The 22339-nt window shown below is 33.6% G+C and overlaps 1 protein-coding gene across 1 annotated transcript in view; it reads right to left on the reverse strand.

Moving 5' to 3' along the window:
* Smp_153140 (ciliary outer arm dynein beta heavy chain-related) overlaps positions 1-22339 on the reverse strand; it is a gene marked incomplete at its 5' end in the record, with an annotated part of 128079 nt that overhangs the window by 32832 nt on the left and 72908 nt on the right. Inside the window, 8 exons of the mRNA XM_018796364.1 lie at positions 1032-1199; positions 2373-2560; positions 5858-6323; positions 9403-9910; positions 14234-14627; positions 16604-17051; positions 18243-18569; positions 20904-21323. Of these exons, the coding sequence (XP_018646894.1) occupies positions 1032-1199; positions 2373-2560; positions 5858-6323; positions 9403-9910; positions 14234-14627; positions 16604-17051; positions 18243-18569; positions 20904-21323 (2919 nt within the window). The remainder of the gene's footprint in view (positions 1-1031; positions 1200-2372; positions 2561-5857; positions 6324-9402; positions 9911-14233; positions 14628-16603; positions 17052-18242; positions 18570-20903; positions 21324-22339) is intronic.

The raw sequence follows: 22339 nt of genomic DNA on the forward strand, positions 1-22339 counted from the left end.
TTTGTTAGGCTTATTTATGTGTGTGTCTTATTTAATGGTAAGTAAATTATCATTTTTCTTAAAATTTCATTTATACGGCTCTTGCAAGAGTTTATTGATGTAAAATACTTGAATGAGTTGGGTTAATTAACTGACATATAGAATACCTGTCAGGACTACGATGAATGGATGTTATTTATACTATAAAATTTATAAAAAATCATTCAGATGAGGCGACAATAAGGCAAGTAGAAACAGCGTAACTTGAATGAATTTACATTACTGTGAGTTTATGTACATAAAGTTTTTTTGAAATCTATCTTCAAAATAGTCACTAGTGAGGACACATTTATTACGAATTAAGGTTATTGGAATGCAGAACACGTGTTTTATCTTATTTGGGACTTGTTAGCTAAATATGTCTAAGATCTAATGTTGATGTTCACACAGAAATTAGAGCTTAGTATGTTTCAGTTCAAATACTAAAGCATCATTATTCACTGAGCAATTGACTTATAAAATCTTACAAATATAGATCAAGCACTTTTTAATCTTGCGAATACTTCTATCTTTAACCTTGTAATATTGACTACAATAACTAAAATATACAGAAATGAATTCAATTTTAGTCCTCTTAACAAGTGTTCGGTATATTATAGGATAAAGTGTTGAACAAACTATGAATATTAAGAATGTTATTTCATTTATTAATACAGAATATATCATTTACATAGTGTAGCTAGTTTTTTGGATTGAATTTTGTAAGGTTGTACTATTTTAGGTTATTATCAAAACTAGGAGTAATATGTTAATGAACGACCACATTATGCATTTGAGTACTGAATAGAAGACATATCGTTAAGTTTGTTGTTAAAATTGAACTCGATAGATTGATTTGTCTAGATAGTCCTTTTTTTATTCATGTGTTTTTCAGACAGAAGAGACTTTAATTCAAATCAGAAATACGGTCATTGTAGGTAAAAATTGTTCTGGTTAACAACATTTTTAAGTATTTATATACTAACAGAGTGTGTGTATTTGTGATAAATTACCTTAAGTGGTAAAACTTCTTTATTAACAGCAAAAAATGAAGCCATAGCTTTCGTCCATGAACATAAACCAGCAACATCACCGCAAACACGTTTAGCTTGTTCCATATTGAAATCATCCATTTCAAAATAAGGTAACATTAATTCCACTGTTTCTTCATTGATTGTGTCCTAAAGTCAAAAAATGTTTTTTTCACTATGAGTTATTAACATCATAGTTAGTCACTTTTACTTTTATAACAGATAATTTGTCAGAGCCGGCTCTAAATCAAAAGTAAATTTTTTATATTCTGTCTGTAAACGTTTGAAACCCTTGAAAAAGATTTCAAAAGGCAGGAGAGGGTGAATGACCAATCAGCGTTTCACAGAAACTTCTAAGAAACTTCTAGAAAACGTCTAGTTGTGTTTTCGTTGTGCTGATTGGATAATAACCGATTTCGTTATCTATTTTAGAATCCTAGCTAGAACCTACTAAAATTGCAAGGTCACATATAATTCTAAAAATACCCTCGTTTTCTGCGGAAACACAAGCCATTGAAGTAAAGCTTCTCTCATGCGTTCGGTTTTCTGTTTCTTATTCAAGGTTCAAGAGTAAAGTTCTGAAGATTAGAAAGCGGTTAGAAGGTCGGCATCCAAGAATAATGCCTAATACATATCAGTAAATACTAATTCATTTCTGGGTCACTTACACTAGTTAGAGTATTGGAAATCTTACCAACCACTTCCTACAGTAATGTACATTGTTGACTAAAAATAAGCTTAGATTGATCAGATAAATCTTATACTAATTGAACTGCATTTGGTCTTGTGGGATACTGAAGAATTTAACGTCATCGTCCTGCACAAAGATCGATAATTCAACACTCTTTGTCATAATACTGTAAATGAATTTAAATGTTCCTATGTATATATTCTTTATGTAAATCTGATTTCCATAAATTCATTCTATGTAGTTTTCTGGATATTTTCCCCTAAGAACTTCTGACAAATAATGGTCAGCGTTAAGCTCATCACGACTATTGGATGTTGAATTTTAGAAATTGAAGAATTTACAGAATGTTCTTAGCTCATGAAGTCCTTTATGTAATAAAAATCTCTTAAAATTCCACATTGAAGTTTACTGAACCTAAGTCAATCACTTTGCATTTGAAGACAGTCTATTTAGTAGGATATCTACAGAAATTTGATTGATAAAGCTTGTATGCTGAGCTAAGCCGATCAAATCTCTCTAGATAAACTTAATCGGCAGATTAAGTCTATAACTGTATTTTACTAGGGAAGTTTATGATTAGAATAATATCACCAATTAAGATAATCATTTTCAACCGCGATTATATTTCATACCTTAGGAAAATTCAATAATCCATTTAAAAAGTTTGCACCACCCATAAGTTTTAGTGCTTCATTCCAACTGGGCTTAGGACAAGAACGTTCGGGATCCGGCGTGACAGCATCCAATCTCTTTTGAAACAGCAGTAAGACACAATCCATAATACGCATGATCAAATGTGGTGGTCTGCCAAGTTTTCTCACTAAAATATAATAAATAAAGTAAAGAAAATAATGAACTTATCTGAAGACCACATGAGTTTTACTTTGTTAAATGCTGAAGAATAAATTCCTAACATGCTGACTATTTGATCTTAAGGATCTATTCGGAAATGTTAAGACTAAATATCGTCCTCAATGTAAATAACTACTGACAAAAGTCATTGCTTACTCATGACAATAATTATAACATGAAGATAGATCATACCCATTGTCCAAGTTATCAACTTTAAAATAAATGAAAGAAAAATCACGGTCGAATTGAAGGCCACAACCTAAGGCATTATTAATCTAAGTGAATGGTTGGGTGACTGAGTGAATGGATAAAACTTTATTTTAAAAAATTATATTTAACACAGAATCAGTTTAATTGTACGGAGCTGAGGAGGAAAGGATTATTCAGTAAAGAATTATACTTCAGTAAGTTGATTTGTTAACGAGACGGTAATTTGCTTAGAAAGTAATTTACTCTAATGATTTTAGGATGTGATTAATTCACTACGGAAACCTTTTGATTTCTATGGACATTTTTTTAAAATCCTAGTGGCCGTCTTAATTGAATTGACCTGATATAATAAGACAAATTGATCTGTCATTTTTTGATAGACTAGGTTTATATTGACTTATCTAAGCACTACATGAGGCTAGAGTTCATAAACCTGTCCAGAATTCTTGAAGTTTATTTAATATGCATTAACCAATCAAATTGCCATCCATGGTTAATTTTTTTAAAGATATTGATATAAATGATATATATATATATATTCAGAGGAGAGGGGTTTTGTGGATATTATAGTAATTTAATAGTTGAATTCGTGAGTAAATTGAAGCCAGACCACAATGGAAAACCTAGAAGCACTGAACGGCCGTTTCACCCTAATATGGAACTCCTCAGCAGTGCTCATCCATGATCCCGCCTCACTAAATTTGAACCCAGGACCTATTGGTCTCGCGCGCGAACGTATACAAAAAGGTGAAGTTGAATTTTTTTTAATAGTCCCCTTCTTGGTTGATATAATTAGCCAGTTTTGTAAACGATGTTGATCCTACCCTTTTTTTATCTCAGGATTTTTTGGTCAGAATAAAATGAAGGGAAGTAACTGTGTTGGATTATGAAGAAAACAACAAAATATTGTTAAATTCATTCAGTGTTTTTCAGACGTTTACACATAAATGTAGACTATCCATTCTGAGATCTCTAAAGAATAAAATATTTTTAAAAATGTCAGTTAATAGTTATATTCCCGTGGGCGTTACGGAATATCTAGTTTGTCGATTTTTTTTTCAACTGTTTCTAAGACAAGAATTTGATGGTGAGTTGTACCCTCTTTGAGTAGTATCTGTACACGAAAATGACAAAGGTAATTTTGTTGAGTAACTCTTCTACCACAAATCAGGTGCCATCAAAAGTATTGTCGATCAATAAGTGAGTACTATTATTACATCCCTCTTGATGAAAACAAATATGTCATTTATCCAGACTATCTAAATCCATAGTCGGATTAGTGATACAGGTTTAGTCAACATACTTTGATGTATAGCTTTGGCAATTAGTTTAAATATAAGGGATCTTACTCATATCTCATTGAAATATGAATAAATGAAATCAACACTTTGAAAACATTGACTAATAGAGAACTATTAGGTATATTAAACATCAACCACGCCTATTTATTTGCCTAACTTACGTTCATTATCACTGAGCAGTTAAGAAAAAGTGTATTTGATTAGTGCCTTTCTGTCGAAGTAAATATAAGGGTGACATTAAAATTAACGAGTACTTCCTCACTGTTTAAAATTATCCCTTAATGTTGGATCATCGATAAATTGATAACATGATTACATCAAATGTTTTAGTTTCTTTCTAAGTTCTTTAGAAAAATTATACTCCTAAGTCTCTGAAAGTGATAAGATCGTTACTAGGACTTGATGTATAATACACTGGTCACCAATCAGTCATCAATAGATTGTAGATACATCTTCTTCCCACAGGAGGTTGATCGTAGCCCTGAAAGCTGAGGTAATGTTTCTGACTGCGAAGTTGTGTGGAACGGGGTCAAGTAACCCAGGGGTATTAGTTTCGTCAACATTAACAGGTATATCTTACTGACGAGCGCTAAATAACGCAAAACCTGAGTCGAACAGGATTTCGTGTCGACTACCTATCATAATTCACTACGTTACAAATTTTAGGACTGCAAGACGATCAATCATTACACTTGTTTGTCACTATTAAATTTTTAAATAATTGGTTTGTGGTATTTTGATACTGTCTCGGGTATAAGCTTTCATCTAACTCTTATTGACTGTTAATTTAGGTTTTCATTCCAAGAGTTACCGTTAATTAATTATCCACCTATTGCTCCGTTTTGTATAAATTATAACTGCTTTACGTACGAATGATGATTTCTTATTCGCATATATGTAGTTTTATAAGCTTTGAGTCATAATAACAAAACCATTATACGCAGGGATGGATGATAGTTAGCAGTGGAATCCATAACGCGCTTTTCATCGCATTTGGGACTGGTCAACTAGCTAAACCTGCATCTACGAGTTCATGTTCACTCAGAGACTTGGACCTTGTACCGTTCACTCCAAAAGCCATCGCGTCATCCAAGGTACAGGGGTTTAGGTCCCTGAGTGAACGTCAACTCTGAGATCCAGGTTCACCTAGCTAGTGAGTCTCAAATAGGACGAAATACTCATCTTCGATTTCACTGTTTTTAATATTTGTGATTTCATGGGAATTTCGAGGCAATCCGCACATAATGCACGTATACCAAAAAAGACAAGTCAACTGCAGTCCTAAGCATCAACGGGAAGACTCAAACAACCAATAAAAATGAACTATCATGAAAGGTGCAGAACTAACCAGCATTTCGTAAACTGCATAATTTTGTAACTTCGTTAAGTGAACAATACCAAAAATCTGGACGCCTATATTTAATCTCGTCAGCTATTCACTCGTAATCTTAATTGTTTTTACATGAGGATGTGTGTATGTTAGCTCATCACTTTCTCCATTTGTTATCTGTCCGTTTACATGCATTTCCCTTCATCTTTCACCATTTATCTGCGTTATCAAATATATGAATTATATGGGTTCTTCAAATACTTCTATATTCGACTTTTTATTGTCTGCATCATTATTAATGGGATTTCTCAACATAATATTGGTAAAGTTTATTGAGACCTATATCTCATTGACATTAATATCGTTCGAGCTATACTCGTAATAAAAATCACAACAAAACAGACTTTTATAAATAAACACTAACCTGTAGAAATATGTGTTGGTTTAATTGTTTCTAATGCAGCTTCAGCTTCCATTAAAGCTGGTTTAGCTGCTTCTAATTTCATTTCAGCTGATGCTTTATCTACACTAATTCCATCAACAAGTACTTGTGCTTTATCTTTCACTATTTGTACTTGAGTTTTAACTTTTTGTGCTGCTGTCGCTTGAACAGTTACTTGTGTTAGAACTTCTTCTGATTTTTTATTAGCAATGGCAAGCTCTTTTTCTTTTTCAATTAATTCTTTGCTTAATTCGTTTACTGACTCGGTTGCTTCAACTAATTTTTTTAAGCCGGTATTCATACGTTCAGCTAATTGACCAATTTCATTATGTTTCAATTTATATATTTCCATGTAACCATTAATAAATGATAGATATGATTTAGGTGTAACATGAGTTTGACGACGGAAACATTGAAAATAATCAATACACGACTCAGCTACCAAATCCTATTATTACGATTATTATTCACATTGTCCGTTTTATTTTTATTTATAAAAAAAATATCAAAATTAAAATAGGTACCTTTTAGTTAAGACGTTAGGTTTTAAAACTTAAGGTTAAATTCAGATATAGAACAACACATATAAGCGAACAATATTGTTTTCGATTAGATCCTCATCAGGCTTTACTCTAATATACAGTAATTTTATCTGTAAATACGAAATTACTAAACCAGTCAAGGCAGTTTATGAGTCAATGATAACAGTGGAATAGATTACATAAATAAACATAATAAGTGAAAAGTACAAATTGGTAGTGTGATGACAGGTGTACTAGTTGTGATAAGAATAATAAAGGCTTGAATCAATGTTACATAATGAGAAACAGGTCAATGATTAGAAAAATATAGACACTGAAATAACATTCGTAAAAATTATAAGACTACGTAATAAGAAATGTTTAGATAATTGGACCGTGAAGCGAATATTAGAAAAATTATAAGTAAATAATTGGTAGGGGGGGGGGTGAAGAAAAATAAACGAAGAAAGAGTATGGAAAATAAAATTATTTATTATTAAGGCCAAGGGAGAGATAAGGGTATTACAAATTTCTTATGAACACAAAAACTTGGGTTGTTGGATTGAATTCCTATAGCTTCTGCTATGTGTAAGAGACCAGATCGAACCCCATAGGGAAAACTTTAAAAGACTGATTTCTGTCAACTTCATGACCACTAACGATCAAGTGTGAAAGAATCGAGCTCCGTATCGACTTGACCATACCTTTCTCCACAGGAGCAGCTGAATTCATAGATACACATAGAAGTGGCATAACCAGGCAACTTTTCCCTTAGTTGGGGAATCATCATAGATCGTGTCGAGTAAGAAAGGTCGGCTGCATTAAACGTTCTCTTAACTGCTCTAGTCAGTCTATCCCGTAATACATCATCAGCTAAATCGCCGTTGAATTGTAGTTTCAGGAAAAGCGGTTTCTTCGCAGCTGTTGATATCTTTATTTTCTTATATTAGAGAAAGCCTGATGAGGATCTAATCGAAAACAATATTGTTCGCTTATATATGTTGTTCTAAATCACAATATGGGAATTTTTCAAATTTTGAAATTCATATATGTAATTATATTTGTCTCAGTTTTAGATTAGTAGTTGCTACCAGTCGAAAAACGACGACTGAAAAATAACTATTTTCATTGATGAGAACGAGTGAGGCAACCAACTAAATTTTCGTGATATTCTGTTTAGTAGACGAGGTAATGGTTCGTCACACAGAAGAATGTATAGGAATAGCTCCTTTGTATATCAGTACACATACTTTTCTATAGTTTTACACCCATTTGCTACAAAATAAAATTGTTCGGGTATCTTATATTGGCAGAACAAAAAGTAGTCTGCTCGAAGGAAAGTATGAAGAGTTAGAGTTTATTAATAACATACTGACGAAAATAGGCTATCCGAGAAGTATTTTTAGAGAAATGCGTGTATCCAAAGAAGAATAATTTGGAAATATGGATCACACATAAGAGACCTCTATTCCAAAAACTAAAATTTAACGGGTTTGTGGCTAGTGATGTCCTACATGACAGATAAGCGAAGACAGTTAATTGGGACATTTTACGTAGCTGATTCTAGACTGGAATTTTCTAGTGGACCAATAATGTCCGCTCAAATAAATAATAGGTTACCTGAGTTTACCTCTTCGATGAGTGACTACAAATTTAACTGTTCCTGTGAAGAGAGATATATTGGACGTACTAACGGGCAACTTAACCAACGAAGAAGTGAACAATTCCCGGCTTGATTTAGAAAGGCCCTATCATAGCATTACGCAGCTCTATCTTGGCAGACCTGGCTGACAGTGTTCAAGTAGTAAATAAAGTAAAATCATTTCGAGTGAACTATTATTGTTTCCCGATGAGGTTCGATCCCATCTTCTCCGTAAAGCAGAAGCCAAAAGGATCTGAACCTATAACCCTAGTTTGTGTGTTCAGAAGAACTTTGTAACATCCCAGTCCCTTCCTTCTCTGGATATGGTTTATCAAATGGTTTTGCTAATTTTTCAGATACCGCATATGATGCCGTCTTATACCTTTCTCCGTTTATATTCTTCACTATCCGATTTTTCCCGGATGCAGATTTGTGGATGTGAACCGCCAAGGACTAGGACGAGACACTTATCTACTGCTTTCTGGTTCTCAATGGTGATCTAGATAGGATCAATTCGTGATCTTAACTATGAAAATTCTACTATCACAATGAATCCCCCTATGTAATTTCATCATATGGTCTAAATAAAGCTTTTGTGATTATTATTTTAAAGTCTGTTTATCCAAGTTTGACCTGTTTGAGCTGTTGAAAAGAACATTTGTTATTTGAATATTCTTATTGTTACTTGTAAAACTATCTAAGTAGCAAATCATACTACCACAATATTTGATTCAATGAGGAACTAAAAAAGCTACCACATATTCAATTTCCTCGGTTCATGTACCTAATAGGAAACTATGTATTCCTGTCTATGTCTACACTATAATTTTTGTTCAGTTGCCTACAAAAGTAGTTTGGTGAGCACTGTCTAATACGTGACAAAAAAGCGCAAAGATAACTAAGCATCACATTTAGAAATAAGCTAGTACTTTAATCATTGAATATGATGACGTTTCAAGGTATGTTAATACAATCTAAAGACTTGTCCGATTGTTTTCGAAAATTAATTCGAAAATATATTTATTTACCATTCCAAAACTCATCAGATTTCATAATATTCACTTCAATTAGAATAATGTATCTGGAATTAATCTATTATTCTCTTTAAAGGAGAGTGGGTTTAGATGTATAGGTTCCTGTGAATTAGCCGGCTAGTTAATGAATATTTCATTTTAAACAAGAACGAATGATTAAGTGTTACATGTGAGAGATGCTACTAAACTGTTTACAAATAGCATGCATTTTTAGTAGACCTACGATATTAAACTGGCTTCATTTAGTAGAAATTTTACAATTCCGTTATGTATTTTTCATGATATAGAAATAGTGTGCTCGACTTCTGGTCATAAAAAAACCGAACTCACTTGAAACACACCCATTGTCTGTACTACAGCTTTTTTCACATTAGGTGTACAAACTATGTCAAAATTAGATAAGAAATGATTAGATACAGCAATCAGCGCATCTTTAGGCCATCTTTGAAACCAATCCATTGTGCAACCAGAAATAAGACCAGGAAACTTCAAACTTCGATTACGGAATTTTTGTCCAACTGGTGAAAAGCATAGTACAACATGTAGATTTTGTATTATCCTACTTAAATAATATTCAGCTAATGCTTCATTACTAACAGGTCGACGTGGAAATTCACGTTTCATAGGACCAACTAGTTCTTGTAGAATTTCATCCATTTCATCCCGAGCAAATAAGTTGGCTATTTCACCGGAACTAAGCATATTATTTAGATATTCCAAGAATGACTCATCTTTAATTTCATTATCAGTAAACAAGAATGTTATCCCTTGACCTTGGTGGCCGGCTGTCCGATAAAGATATTTCAAATCCTCAATAAGATTAGAGACATTATATGAGCTGCAAAACAATAAGGAAAACTGTAATGTAAAAAAGTTAAGTCACAAACGCAAGTAACTGGATATGTTTCAATGAATGTTAGAACTGGATTTTTTCGAAGATAAATAGAACCTATAGATTACCTTAGAATTTATATTAGTAAGCTCAATTATAAATGTTTCATGCTACATAACAATTACCGAAGCGTTTAAATCAGCAGGTCAATTCACTATAACGTAAATGTATGCTGTCACTGCAAACCAAAAAAACTATTGGCTTTCCCTGAACTTGGGTACCTTGTAATAACCTCATGAAGCACTTCTGTTCATCAAATGGAAACCATATCTACATGGAAGCTTAAAAAAGAAGAGGTTTGCATAAAAACTTGGGAAATGGCTACTCAAAATGTGTGGAAAAGCTTATAAGAGTAAAATACCTGAAAATTCAAACGGGAAATCGGCATCCACTGTACTAGATAATCCTCAAAAAACTATCACAATAAATCGCTGGCTTGTTAATGATGATAAAAATCCTGTAGAACTAGAAATTTGGTTACTAAGACCAATCAAAAACAAATTATTATGACGTTTCTGATGTGAAATAGTTTAATATAAAAATTCATTTGTTGTACCCACTAAAAATATACTTGTTGGATATGTCCTACTCACCCAGTTTGTCATACTTATTACGAATAAGTAATATTACTTAAAAGACTATTAACTATTTTATTATTTCAACTGTCCACTTGTACTTAATATTAATCCTATTTATCACTACGGTCTTGGTATATCTTACGATCAGTTGCTCTAATTCTTTACAAATGACTCAGACTGTAACAATGTATCGTTTCAGTCCTATTGACTGCTGATTCATGTTCACTTTAGCTGTTCTTATTGATTCTCCTAAGGTATCTTAAACTCTTGTGCTACATTCGGTGAATTTGATAACAAGAAGCGCCGTTATAATTAATCATTTAACAACCGTCTCTGAAACAACTTAAATTTTACAGTTATCACGTGATTCTAATTTACTTTGGTTGAATAACTTATCGAAAACATATCGTCAGGATGACTTAGATCTTTCACTTTCAATGATAGAAAGATAGAACAAGAGATTCAAAGATCAGATTAGTCATCTGTACATAATTTATAAATGTGTTATTCAATTCTTTTCAAGTTCATTAGGTCCACAATAAGTTGACCAAATAAAGTAACATTTTGAAGATGGAAATTCAATTAGACCAAACAACAAGAGACGTCACTATATTTTAATGGGGAGTCGTAGGGATCTTCTGGTAAAATTATACTATAATGACGACTTTGAGAGAGTTATTAGCCAATCAAGAAATAATAATTATTTATAAAACGATTAAAAACGATGAAAATTCAGTGGAATAATAATTTGCATATGATTAATTAACCCTTATATTTTAAATAATTTATTATTGTAGAAGAAAAAAAGTTACGTTTCCGTATGTGGAGTTCAGTTAATGTTGAGAATTAAGGTTATGACCATGAGGTTTTCATCACCAAGTGACATCAGCTATCACACAATGAGGCTTTGCTACCTTGTTGGCAAATGTGAGAAAGTTGAAGATAAGATTTAAAGTTATTAGTTAGATTAGGAGAGTATTATCTAACTACACAAACACTCTTGACCATATATTGAATTACATCAAATATTATAACATACAACATGTGTAAATGTCAGGCATTTCTTGTAATTTAGCTTAAGCAGTCAGTCAGCTACAACGTAGGACAAGGCACATTAATGCATCGGTCCAAGTTGCCATACCTCGTTAGCACAACAAGATGAACACCGGATTCATAGAAATAGTTAATTTAGGGGTGGTAGTATATAAAAGATAGGTGGTATATAAGGATATAGTATAGGAAGGAAGAACGTTATGAAGCAATTTTAATCTCAAGGTTTAAGGCAAGATAAAGAGTGTATACACCTACGCCATTGCGATCGATTCTGAGCCATGTCACCTCGAGTCACCAGACATTGGTTACGATAGTCACGCGGACCCCAACCAGGTAGTCTGCATCTGCCAACATGGCTCAGACTAGAAGTTAGTGACTTCAAGCACTGAAGCCACGTTTTGGTTTGGCCGCCCCTAACTCTTTTCCAACCATCTCCTACACTAGTCGGCATAGCGCGTCGTGGTAATCGGTGTTCAGGCATACTTAAAAAAGGGCCTAAGATTCACAATCTCATCAACTGATTTACCATCATTCCCTAATACCCTGTGTCTAACCTCACTATTACTTACCCGGTGATCCCAGCAGATGCAAGCAATATTTCTAAGACATATGTGGTCAAATACTAGTAACCTACCAGTATCTTCTACTCTTAATGGCCATGTTTCACAGCCGCAAAGTAAAACGGAACGAACTGCTGCGCAGTATACTCGTCCCTTAATTGATTGACGGATATCTCGTCTTCACCATAGGTGACGTAAGTTGGCAAAAGCCAAACGAGCTTTTTAAATCTGTGCTGAGATTTCGTCAGACAACAACCCTTTAGCGCTGATCAGACTTCCAAGATAAGTGAAGCTGTCGACACGTTCGACTACTTCACTCTGTATCCTTAGTCCAGGTGTTGACGCAGACCAGTCCTGGAGTAACAATTTACATTTAAGGGGGGAGAAACTCATTCTAAGTATCCTGGGATTGCATTTTGTCAGCGTCTTCACCAAACAGGACTATGTCATCTGCGTATTCTAAGTCGATAAGTGAACCTCCTGGCAGGAGATCAATTCCTGGAAATTCAGACGATGAGAGTGTTATTTCCAGCAGTAGGTCTATAAAAAAGTTACACAAAAATGGGGATAGTGGACAGCCTTGTCGGACACCATTTGAGGTTTCAAAATCAGATGACAGTTCGCCATAAGCTCTCACTCGACTGGTAGTATTCGAGTAAAGAGCCTTCACAAGGTTTATGTACTTCTGAGGTAGACGTTTCAATGACAGACACTTCCACACAGGTTCTCGGTATACAGAGTCAAATGCTGCTTTTAAGTCAAGAAAAACTATCATTGTCTGACGTCGATAAGCATGCCTGTGTTCTAAAACCTGACGAATAGTGAATACAGCCACGACCAGGTTTGAAGCCAGCCTGATTTTCTCGTGTTTAGAGTCCACGAGTGTTAGTTAGGCGCCCGATAATTATTGAGGCTAGTATTTTAGATGCTATGTTAGTCAAACTAATCCCTCTATGGTTATCACAGGATGATTTTGACCCCTTCCTATATATAGGGACAACCAGAGATTGAGACCAGTCATATCGGATGATATCCAACTTCCAGATTTTAGCTAAAATATTAGTCAACCTAATCGCGAAAATTGGACCACCATACTTAAAGACCTCTGGATCCAATCCATCTGGACTAGCTGCTCTTTCTCGTTTCAGATTAGCTATAGCTATAGGGTCGACCTTTTCTAACCCCACCCCTCCTCGTGGGAAGGCAGCATCGCTGTTATGCTGGTTGTCTGAAGGAAACACCTTACTACCGTCACACTTCTGCACAGTCAGTAGTACGACTTCGCCTTCGGACCTTGGGTTTGCTGCTTTTAGTCTTACCGCTCTTCAACCGACCTGTCTGGCACGGTAGGACCTTGAGGAACGATTGTTCCAGCTAGTATAGCTCGATTGATTCATCATGATAGGCAAGCCCGACCACCACGTCAAGGTATCACCATGCCATATTCACTATATGGTTGCACAGTCAATATTTTTATTAATTTCAAGCATTTCACTATCCAAATATATCCTATTTCTACTAAGTTTCTAATAACATTCCAGCTATGTTTCGCTGAGCTTTCAATTTCTTGCTACAAACTATAAGGCTCTACCTTAATTTTGATTGGCACACTTGAGACCACCATTATAGTATAATTTTATCGGTTGTCCATTTCAAAGCTAATTTGTATCATGCACTAACTACAGCTGACGTTTAATATCTCAATATAGAGAATAAAATAAAGTTTAGGTTGTAGACCTTAATATTCTGACTCAATAATATTCTAGCTCAGAGTAATTGTACCCGACTAGAAGTTGCTGGATCTAGTTACTGTATGCTTCATGGGTGTGAAGTAATGAGGAACCTCGAAAGTAGACAAAAAAACTTTTGCAGTGGTCAACAGTTATCACTAATTCACCAGTTGACATCAATTAGTGTTTGAAAGTGAAGAAAAGACACTTCTATCAATAGTCAACTTCAATTTCAAATGTTTTTTTGTGAGAATAATGAGCTTTAAAGTTAGCTGATATCAAATGATATCAAGAAAACAATAAGTAAAAAAATATAATTTAATAAGTTACCGATTATTTATTTCTTACCGGCTTAATGTTATCTGAAAAGTTTTATAACCTGCTATAAATGAAGCTAAACGTGTAAGCGATTGTTTGCCTGAACCACCAACTCCAACCAATAATGCATGACCTTTAGGTGTTCTGATTACACGTGAAATTTTTACAAGATGTATCATGGCATCTTTGAAAAATACCAAATCCAATTTACTGCCACGTATTGCTTCATTGTACATTTGCATTAACATTTGTAAACGACTACTCAATTGTTCTAAACTTGTGATTGGTTCGTATATTTTCGGCGCTTCAAAATCTGCATCATCTGTCTCTTCACCGGTTACTTCTGCAGCATCCCTTAAGAAATCAACAAAGTACGGATCTGTCCAATCAGTTTGATTTGCTAAAGTATTACATTCTTCAATTCCTGTAAAGAGAATATTATATAAATTTTAAAAAATGAATTATTCAATTTTTAAAGAAAAGAAACTTTACGTTGAAATCAAGTATATAACTGTCGTACCACTGTCCTTTTATTATTCCATCTTCAGTTACAAGAAACAGGAACACTAAGAAAAAATAATCTTGTGTTTCTTTCCAGTTCAAGTTTATCTTGATAGTTCAATCTAACTTACTTACTCCTGTTACTCTTTGAGGAGGAACGTAGGCCGCCCACCAGGATTCTCCATCAGACTCTGTTCTGGTCAATCCTCCCCAATTGTTTTCAGTTGCTATTCTTTTTTTGATGACTGCTTCCAATTCTAAGCGTTTTGGAAATTATAACAGACTAATTTGGTTTTAAGTAAACTCCTGAATACTTTTCATAAGATACCAAAATTAGTTAAATTAGAAATCAGGAACTTTGTTCAGATTTTTCCCGAAAACCTAATTTTAACTAAGTCTAATTCACAAATCTATTTACATTGAAGCCCTCATTTTGTAGTGGTGTACAGGTTCACGAACAATTTTGTCTGCTTGAAAAAGACATGTGAAATGCTCACAAATTTTATTCAGGGATTATACGGTAAAATTTTATGCATTTGCTATCTTTGTAGGACGTAACTTTGAGATGATTCGTCAAGTGATTTTAATTATAGGTCAAAGCAGATTTAATGTAGACAACGGCAAGTGAATATAACTTAACTCCATTGCACAAGAAGGTGGCTATCAGGACTCAGTAATTAAGTGGATAACGCGATGATGTTTGAAGTAAATGGTACTGGGTTCGAGTCCCAGAGTGAACATCAACTCTGAGATGCAGGTACACCCAGCTGATGAGTCCCAAATAGAGCGAAACGCGCTACCTGGATTCCACTGCTAACCACTATCCATCTTTGCTTATAAAGCTTGTGACTTCAGGCAATATCGAAGCATTCCGCACAGGATGCACATATGCCAACAAAAGACTGATGAATTGCAGTTCTAAATAACAATGAGAAGATATGAGTAAACAACACCAAGTGAATAAGATAGATAGTTATTCAACTTTGAATATTATGAGCTACATAGTGGCATAAAGATGACTGAGAAGTATGTATATCGCCTAAAATTGTTAAACAATTTAGTTAAGTGGCACATATTAACAACTAATTGTTTAGATACAAGAACTGTCAAAACCATAGAATAGTGAACAGCTTTGTTTTGTATAAGTTGAATAACTCCCCAACACTGAATGAAGGTAAAGACGTATCACAAACTGAATGAAGTTTAAAATATGGGCCACTGAATTCCACGTTATTAAGGTATCGTCTTTTACTGAAGACCCAAGAGTTATGTGATTGATCGTCTTCAGGTTCATGGGTATTTAATCCTAAGGAGTCGAAAACCACGACAAAACAGTTGTCTAGCAATCCTTGATCATACTTTTCTCAATGAGCGATATAAGTTTTTTTTTAAAAGGCTTGTATTTTCTGATGGTTAATATTTGGGAGTGAAATTGATCAGTCTCCATTAAAGCTCTTTACGACAAAAATAAGAGAAAACAATCGATTATAGGTAACCTCTTACCATTTGAAAACCTTAGTGACCATTTAAACTCAGTTTAGTGAATAATATTTTAGCGTTTAAAGTGATAGGTTCTGGGTTCCGATTTCAGCGTAAGCCCCTTGACATCGGAATTACAGTACATTCAGCTGATTAGTCCCAAATAAGATGTTTATAGGTAAGTCCAATAAGGTATTAAGAAAAAAGTGGTATAAATGAAAATGACTACCGGTTAGATCACCTTATAGACTAATATCACTATAATAAACATTTAAAATCAAGAACTCTGGAGACATATCTTACTAGAACAGTCTTTATGAATTAGTGGTCAACAGTTAGTATATAGGGTGAGAAATTTGTTCGAAAGAAATGCTTCCATACATTTTGTAAATGATCAAGTGTAATATAAATTTTCCTTACCGACTTGTTTCAATGTTTTGTCAAACCATTCACGATCATTATATTCAGTAAAACGATCAGCAATGACCCGAGTGCACTCATGCTGCCATAAGGCTAATACAATAGATGGATTAATGATAACATCTGAAGTTGTGCGTAACATTCCTTGCCATATACGACTAACATCACGTAAATTGAATACGTAATGAAATTTAGCTGGAGTTGGTAACATTTTTGCTTTAACACGTTGCCAAAGTTTTCTAGTCGCTGGAACTAAACATTGAACTGTTTTAATCACATCTGCTGAAAAACCCCGTTCACTACAAAAATGCCCTAATCCTAATGAACCGAAAACTTTATCCATTGAAGCATTACTAGGCAGAGTACAATTGAATATATTGAATTGACGTTTAAGTCTTTGAGGTATATCATTACGACCTCCACCAGGATGAATCATAGCAGCAACAAACTATTTTTTAACAAAAACAAAAGAACAATTAATGCATTTTTTATACGTAAAATTGAATAAATTGATTCCAAAAATAAAAACATGTTGCGCATACTACCATAAATGTGACCAGTTCAAGATAATGCCATTCAATTTCTGAATAATAAATGACCCTGACAGACAATTTGATTATTTTGATCGGACTAATATTTGTAGGATTTGCATATGAAAATGGTAGTCAGGGATTTCAGAAATACAGAACTTTATAACTCAAACTTGTTGAGACCAAATATCTTGATATGTTTGAGATAAATTGAAGTTTCGATAAATATATCAAAGTGGTTAGACGATACTACCGATGGCTTATAATACATTGTTAAATCTTATCCACAGCCGAGGGGATTTGACTATTAAAATTATCTCAGTTTGGTTAGTCGATAGTAGATTAAGATAAATATTCGATAAACTTTTGTATTCAACATTATTATTCACTCTACAAGAAATATGCTCATACTTATTACATTACCGGGATCGAACATCTGTTTCTGAACAGAAAATTTCATTTGATTAGGAAAACTAATTAAGAGAATATGTTAAAAAGTTAACCTTTGAAACAAGTACTTATTTCGCTTAGATCACTATTGTGTTGTCAAATTATCTTAAATAGTGTAAAAGTGATTACATCATTGTTCCATTTACATACCTTTACAATCCATAGCTCAAAAAAACGTCCTAAATTGGATAAATCAAATTGAATAGAGTATCACTGAGTACAGCGGCATTATACTTAGTTTCCACTATGCATTTCGAATGATTTCGAAGTGACATTTGTCTGATCAACAACTAGGAAATTAAGGTGTATAGACTAACTTAGACCGTAGAAAGATCATCCATACAATTAGATCTATTTCGCTTGATGTATAATGGAAGAGAAAACACATCCACATTCTATAAATAAAAAACAATACAAATAGTCCAATCATACGAATATCGCAAATCTCCATTTGACCAATTCATTCATTCATTTAGTGAAAATGATGTTGATCTGAATAAATTAGCTTATAATTCTGGACCATTTTCGGTGTACTATTTGTTAACTAGATCCTTAAACAGAAATAGTGATCATATAATGTTTCAATAACTTTGATCATTGTTTTTGTTTTGGATAATAGACATAAAATAGAAGTTAATTTCGATGCATTAAAATTATACCTGAATATCAATTATTGTTGTAAAGTCACCAGGTTTATCTAAACTATAGAAACCGGACATTTCTATTAGTTGCCTAGTAATTTCATTAGTTATTTGATCACCCCATTCATTAATAATTGGCATGTTGATATCATCAATGAATATTGTCATTTTCTTTCCAGCTGGTGGTCCAAATGTACTACCCATACGTTTGTCAACATAACTTTCAACGGTACGTTGAAACATATTTGGTGACGTGGCACTTGAAAAGTTGACTGACTTAAATACATGCACTTCTGGATTGTATTTACTGCAGTAACCTTTGATGATAACCGTTTTCGCTGTACCCTAAAAATAGGCAATAAGTTAGGCGTATGTCATAGAGATGAACTTGAAACACCTTCAAATAATTTTAGCAAATTGCTGATGAATAAGAAAAGTTTTTGTACATGAACAGTTTATGGAAAAGCAAACAATAATTGTTATTGAGGGCAAACAGATTTTATATGATTAATGAATCTATTCGAGTCTTTTACATGTTATTCTGTAGACTGAAAAAAGAGAGATGCATAGACTAATCGTTTTCGTGAGCCATTACAACGACCAGAATAAAATTTAAAGAGTCTCCGCACTGTTCCTGCTTAGGGTGAGGTATCTTTTGCTAGCATCTATTGTCTAGCGTTGGAATTTAAGGGTAGTGTTGAATAGTGAGTTATGCTTAATCTGTGTGGGAAGAATGGAGTATTTCGTAAATTTTTGTTCCATGATAGCAAAACTAATTTTTCATCATTATTTTGAACGTTCTGCGCACAAAACAAAAGCAATTCCACAGCCTGTTTTAGGAAATATAAAATAACGGTCATTTGTTTTTTCTAAAATTTAACTCAAAAACCAAAAGAAATTTTCTTCGATTTTGATTGACTAGTCCCTATATCACACTTTTATGTAATTGTCACTAACTGGATTGTATAGTACATGAACTAGGACTTAAGTGTGAGTTTTTCAAGTTAATCTAATGTTTTATATTAAAACAAATATACTGTCGTTGGTTGGATTATACTTTATTTAGATAAACGGTAATAAAATCTTTCACAGTTGAAATTGCTAGTCCATCTAAGCTAGACCACCATCGAAAACTTGGAAGCGCTGGATTGCCATTTTGTTTTGACTAAAGAATAGCTTCGAGAGAAAATTTCCGGAGCTAATTCATGTTGGGTGTGAGGCAGTTACCTAACGAACACAATAGAAGGTGGTTGAGAAATATCACAGATTGATTAGAGTTAGACATTAACAAGGTTGGATTCTGGCTTAATGGTCTAGAGGTTATGCATTCGTTGATAAAGCTGAGGGTTCTGAGTTCAGTTCTTGTGTCCAGGATTGTGATTGCGCACTAACGAGTAGTTTTATACTGGGACGGAAAGGCTGTCCAATGCTTCCATGTTTTCGATGATGATCTATCTTAGGTTGACTCGTGATTTCAACTATGAAAATACTACAATATCCTCAAGCGTCCTATGCTCACCAAATCTTTCTTCAGATTGTGGACTAACACACATTTAAGCAGTAGGTAGAATGACTTTCTAATGAAATAAATACTGAATTTTATTTCGTTTCAACTTTCTTATTATTTTAGTCATTTGTAGCTGGGTCAAATAATCTATATCCTTGTTAATTCAGCGATCTAAATTCTTACGAAAATACCATTGAAGTGACTGAATAAGGGCTTGGATACATGAAATTAGAACACCATAATATCTAGTAGTTTTATGAGCATTTGATTTTGGATGAAGAGTGGATTTGAAACATGTCACAATTACTAACTACCGATCTTTTGTATCTCATGAATGATGACGAAAATGCGGATGACTGAATGATTTTATCACTTGATACAATCCCTTGTGTTAACAACCATGGAAGTTCATCTAATTTGTTATTACTGTAGCTAATAACCTACGTTAAAGTAGACGATGAGTGAGAAGGTTGAGCTTCCACGATCGAATTTCAGAAGCAAGTAGAACACAGAGGATTGATATAGTCACATTCTTCCAGATATAAATAATATCTTACCTCAATAGTGCAACTAGTAAGCTGCTTATTATTTATAACCTGCTGTCATCTCTCAGTTGTTCGGTTATGGATTTAATACTTTCAGTTATCTTTAAGTTATAAAGACATATCCTTTAATCTATTCCCAACAGAGTTACAAAATCAGTATATAGTTTCAAAATATTACACTAAATTTATCTTTGGTAATCGACCTCAGCAGATGACTATCAAATCTGAAGTTTATTGTTTCATGGAGAAAATTTTAATTTATTGAATTTACATTAGCTAAACCATGAACTGCATGACATATCTGATTTATGCAAAAGCTAATAAACACACGGATCGCCAGTGAAACCGCCTACAATTAAAGCAGTGCGAGAACAGATAGTAACACATAATGTTATGACTTGTGGAGTCCAATACTGACATTGATAAACAAGCTCCCTATATCCATATATATATATATGGTAGCCTGTTGAATGCCCGGATATAGGGAGCTGGTTTATCAATGTCAGTATTGGACTCCACAAGTCATAACATTATGTGATTGGCCTACTGCATAACATGACAACTAGAAATTGGCAATTTTTTTAAAAATGAAGTTCAAAGGAAAGCGATTCATAAATTTTAGTTTACCTGTTCGCCTATTAACATTACTGGTTTACATTGTTTTGCAATTAAATCAAGTAAGAAATCCGTTCTTGTATTATCAACATTTGGTACTAGAATTCCAGTATATTCAGGTGTTTGATCATGTGGATACACGTACAATGGTACCTTACTCTCCCAATGAGCCCATTCACCTTGTTCATTAACCATATATTCAAATATTGTATCATCTACACCGCATTTTGGCAGTGGTAACTTTCCGTTTCCCATTAAAAATTGTTGTAATTTTAAACGATCAGTCAATTCTAATAAAGCGCCTAATGACCACATTGCTGAAAATGTTATTAATCTTTCCATATGAATTTGTTTAATTTCTTTCTCATCTAATCCTTGAAGTAAGCCTTCGAGAAGATTAATTGCTTGCCGAATGTAATTACATTGTAAAATCTATTAAACAAACGTAAAATAGACATTTATATGTAAATTTAATAACTAATGACAAAATGCTCCTCTGAAAATGCATTAAATGTTCTAGCACCTGTAAGTGTATCTTACTCCACAAGTGAGATTATAGGAACTTTAAACGTTTAACCACTTACCTGCTGTCACTTTACATTAACACTGTCCCTAGCAACCTTACGTTATTTGAATAATATCTAACATGAATAGTGGTAAACCTGACAGACATATTTTGGCAATCATTTTTTTGTTGTTCCGTGCTCTCTGCTTTAATCTTACTTTCTCTAGTTGTAGATAACTCGTTCGGGAACTGGAAATAACCTTAAATAACACCGTTCATAAGTCATCAGGCTATCCACTTAAGAAAAAAATAAAAGTTCCCTGATGATGCATTGGATTGTCGTGATACATGTCATAAATAAACTACTTAACACTTACTGAATTAGCAAACATAAAATAATCTTATATCACATATTTGTTCTCTACATCTAATGTTGCTATTTATATCAAACTGATCATGCCTGTAAACTGGTGTGAATTCTGTAATTATTATTTTCAGAATATTATTATTATTATCAATAAACGTCAAAAATTAAAAACATCAATGGGAAGATCCAAACAAACAATACTAAGTAAATTTCAACTTCACCCCATTGCATAAGCAAGTGGCTATCAGGACTTAGTGGCCGAGTGGATAACGCGATGGCGTTTGAAGCGAAAGGTACTGGGTTCGAGTCCCAGAGTGAACATCAACTCTGTGATGCAGGTACACCCAGCTGACGAGTCCCAAATAGAGTGAAACGCGCTACCTGGATTCCACTGCTAACCATTATCCATCTTTGCTTAAATCAACATAATTTCAATTTTTCAATACTTCACTTTGTTATTAATGAAAGTTCTTGAAAAAGAAATTCAATCTAATATGTAAAAATGATGTTCATTTTTCTAAATTCCCAGTTAACATTGTCCTATAGTTTTTAATCTGTCTTGTGATATCACTTATT

This window comes from Schistosoma mansoni (genome assembly GCF_000237925.1).
Source record: "Schistosoma mansoni, WGS project CABG00000000 data, supercontig 0173, strain Puerto Rico, whole genome shotgun sequence".
Classification (NCBI taxonomy): domain Eukaryota; kingdom Metazoa; phylum Platyhelminthes; class Trematoda; order Strigeidida; family Schistosomatidae; genus Schistosoma; species Schistosoma mansoni.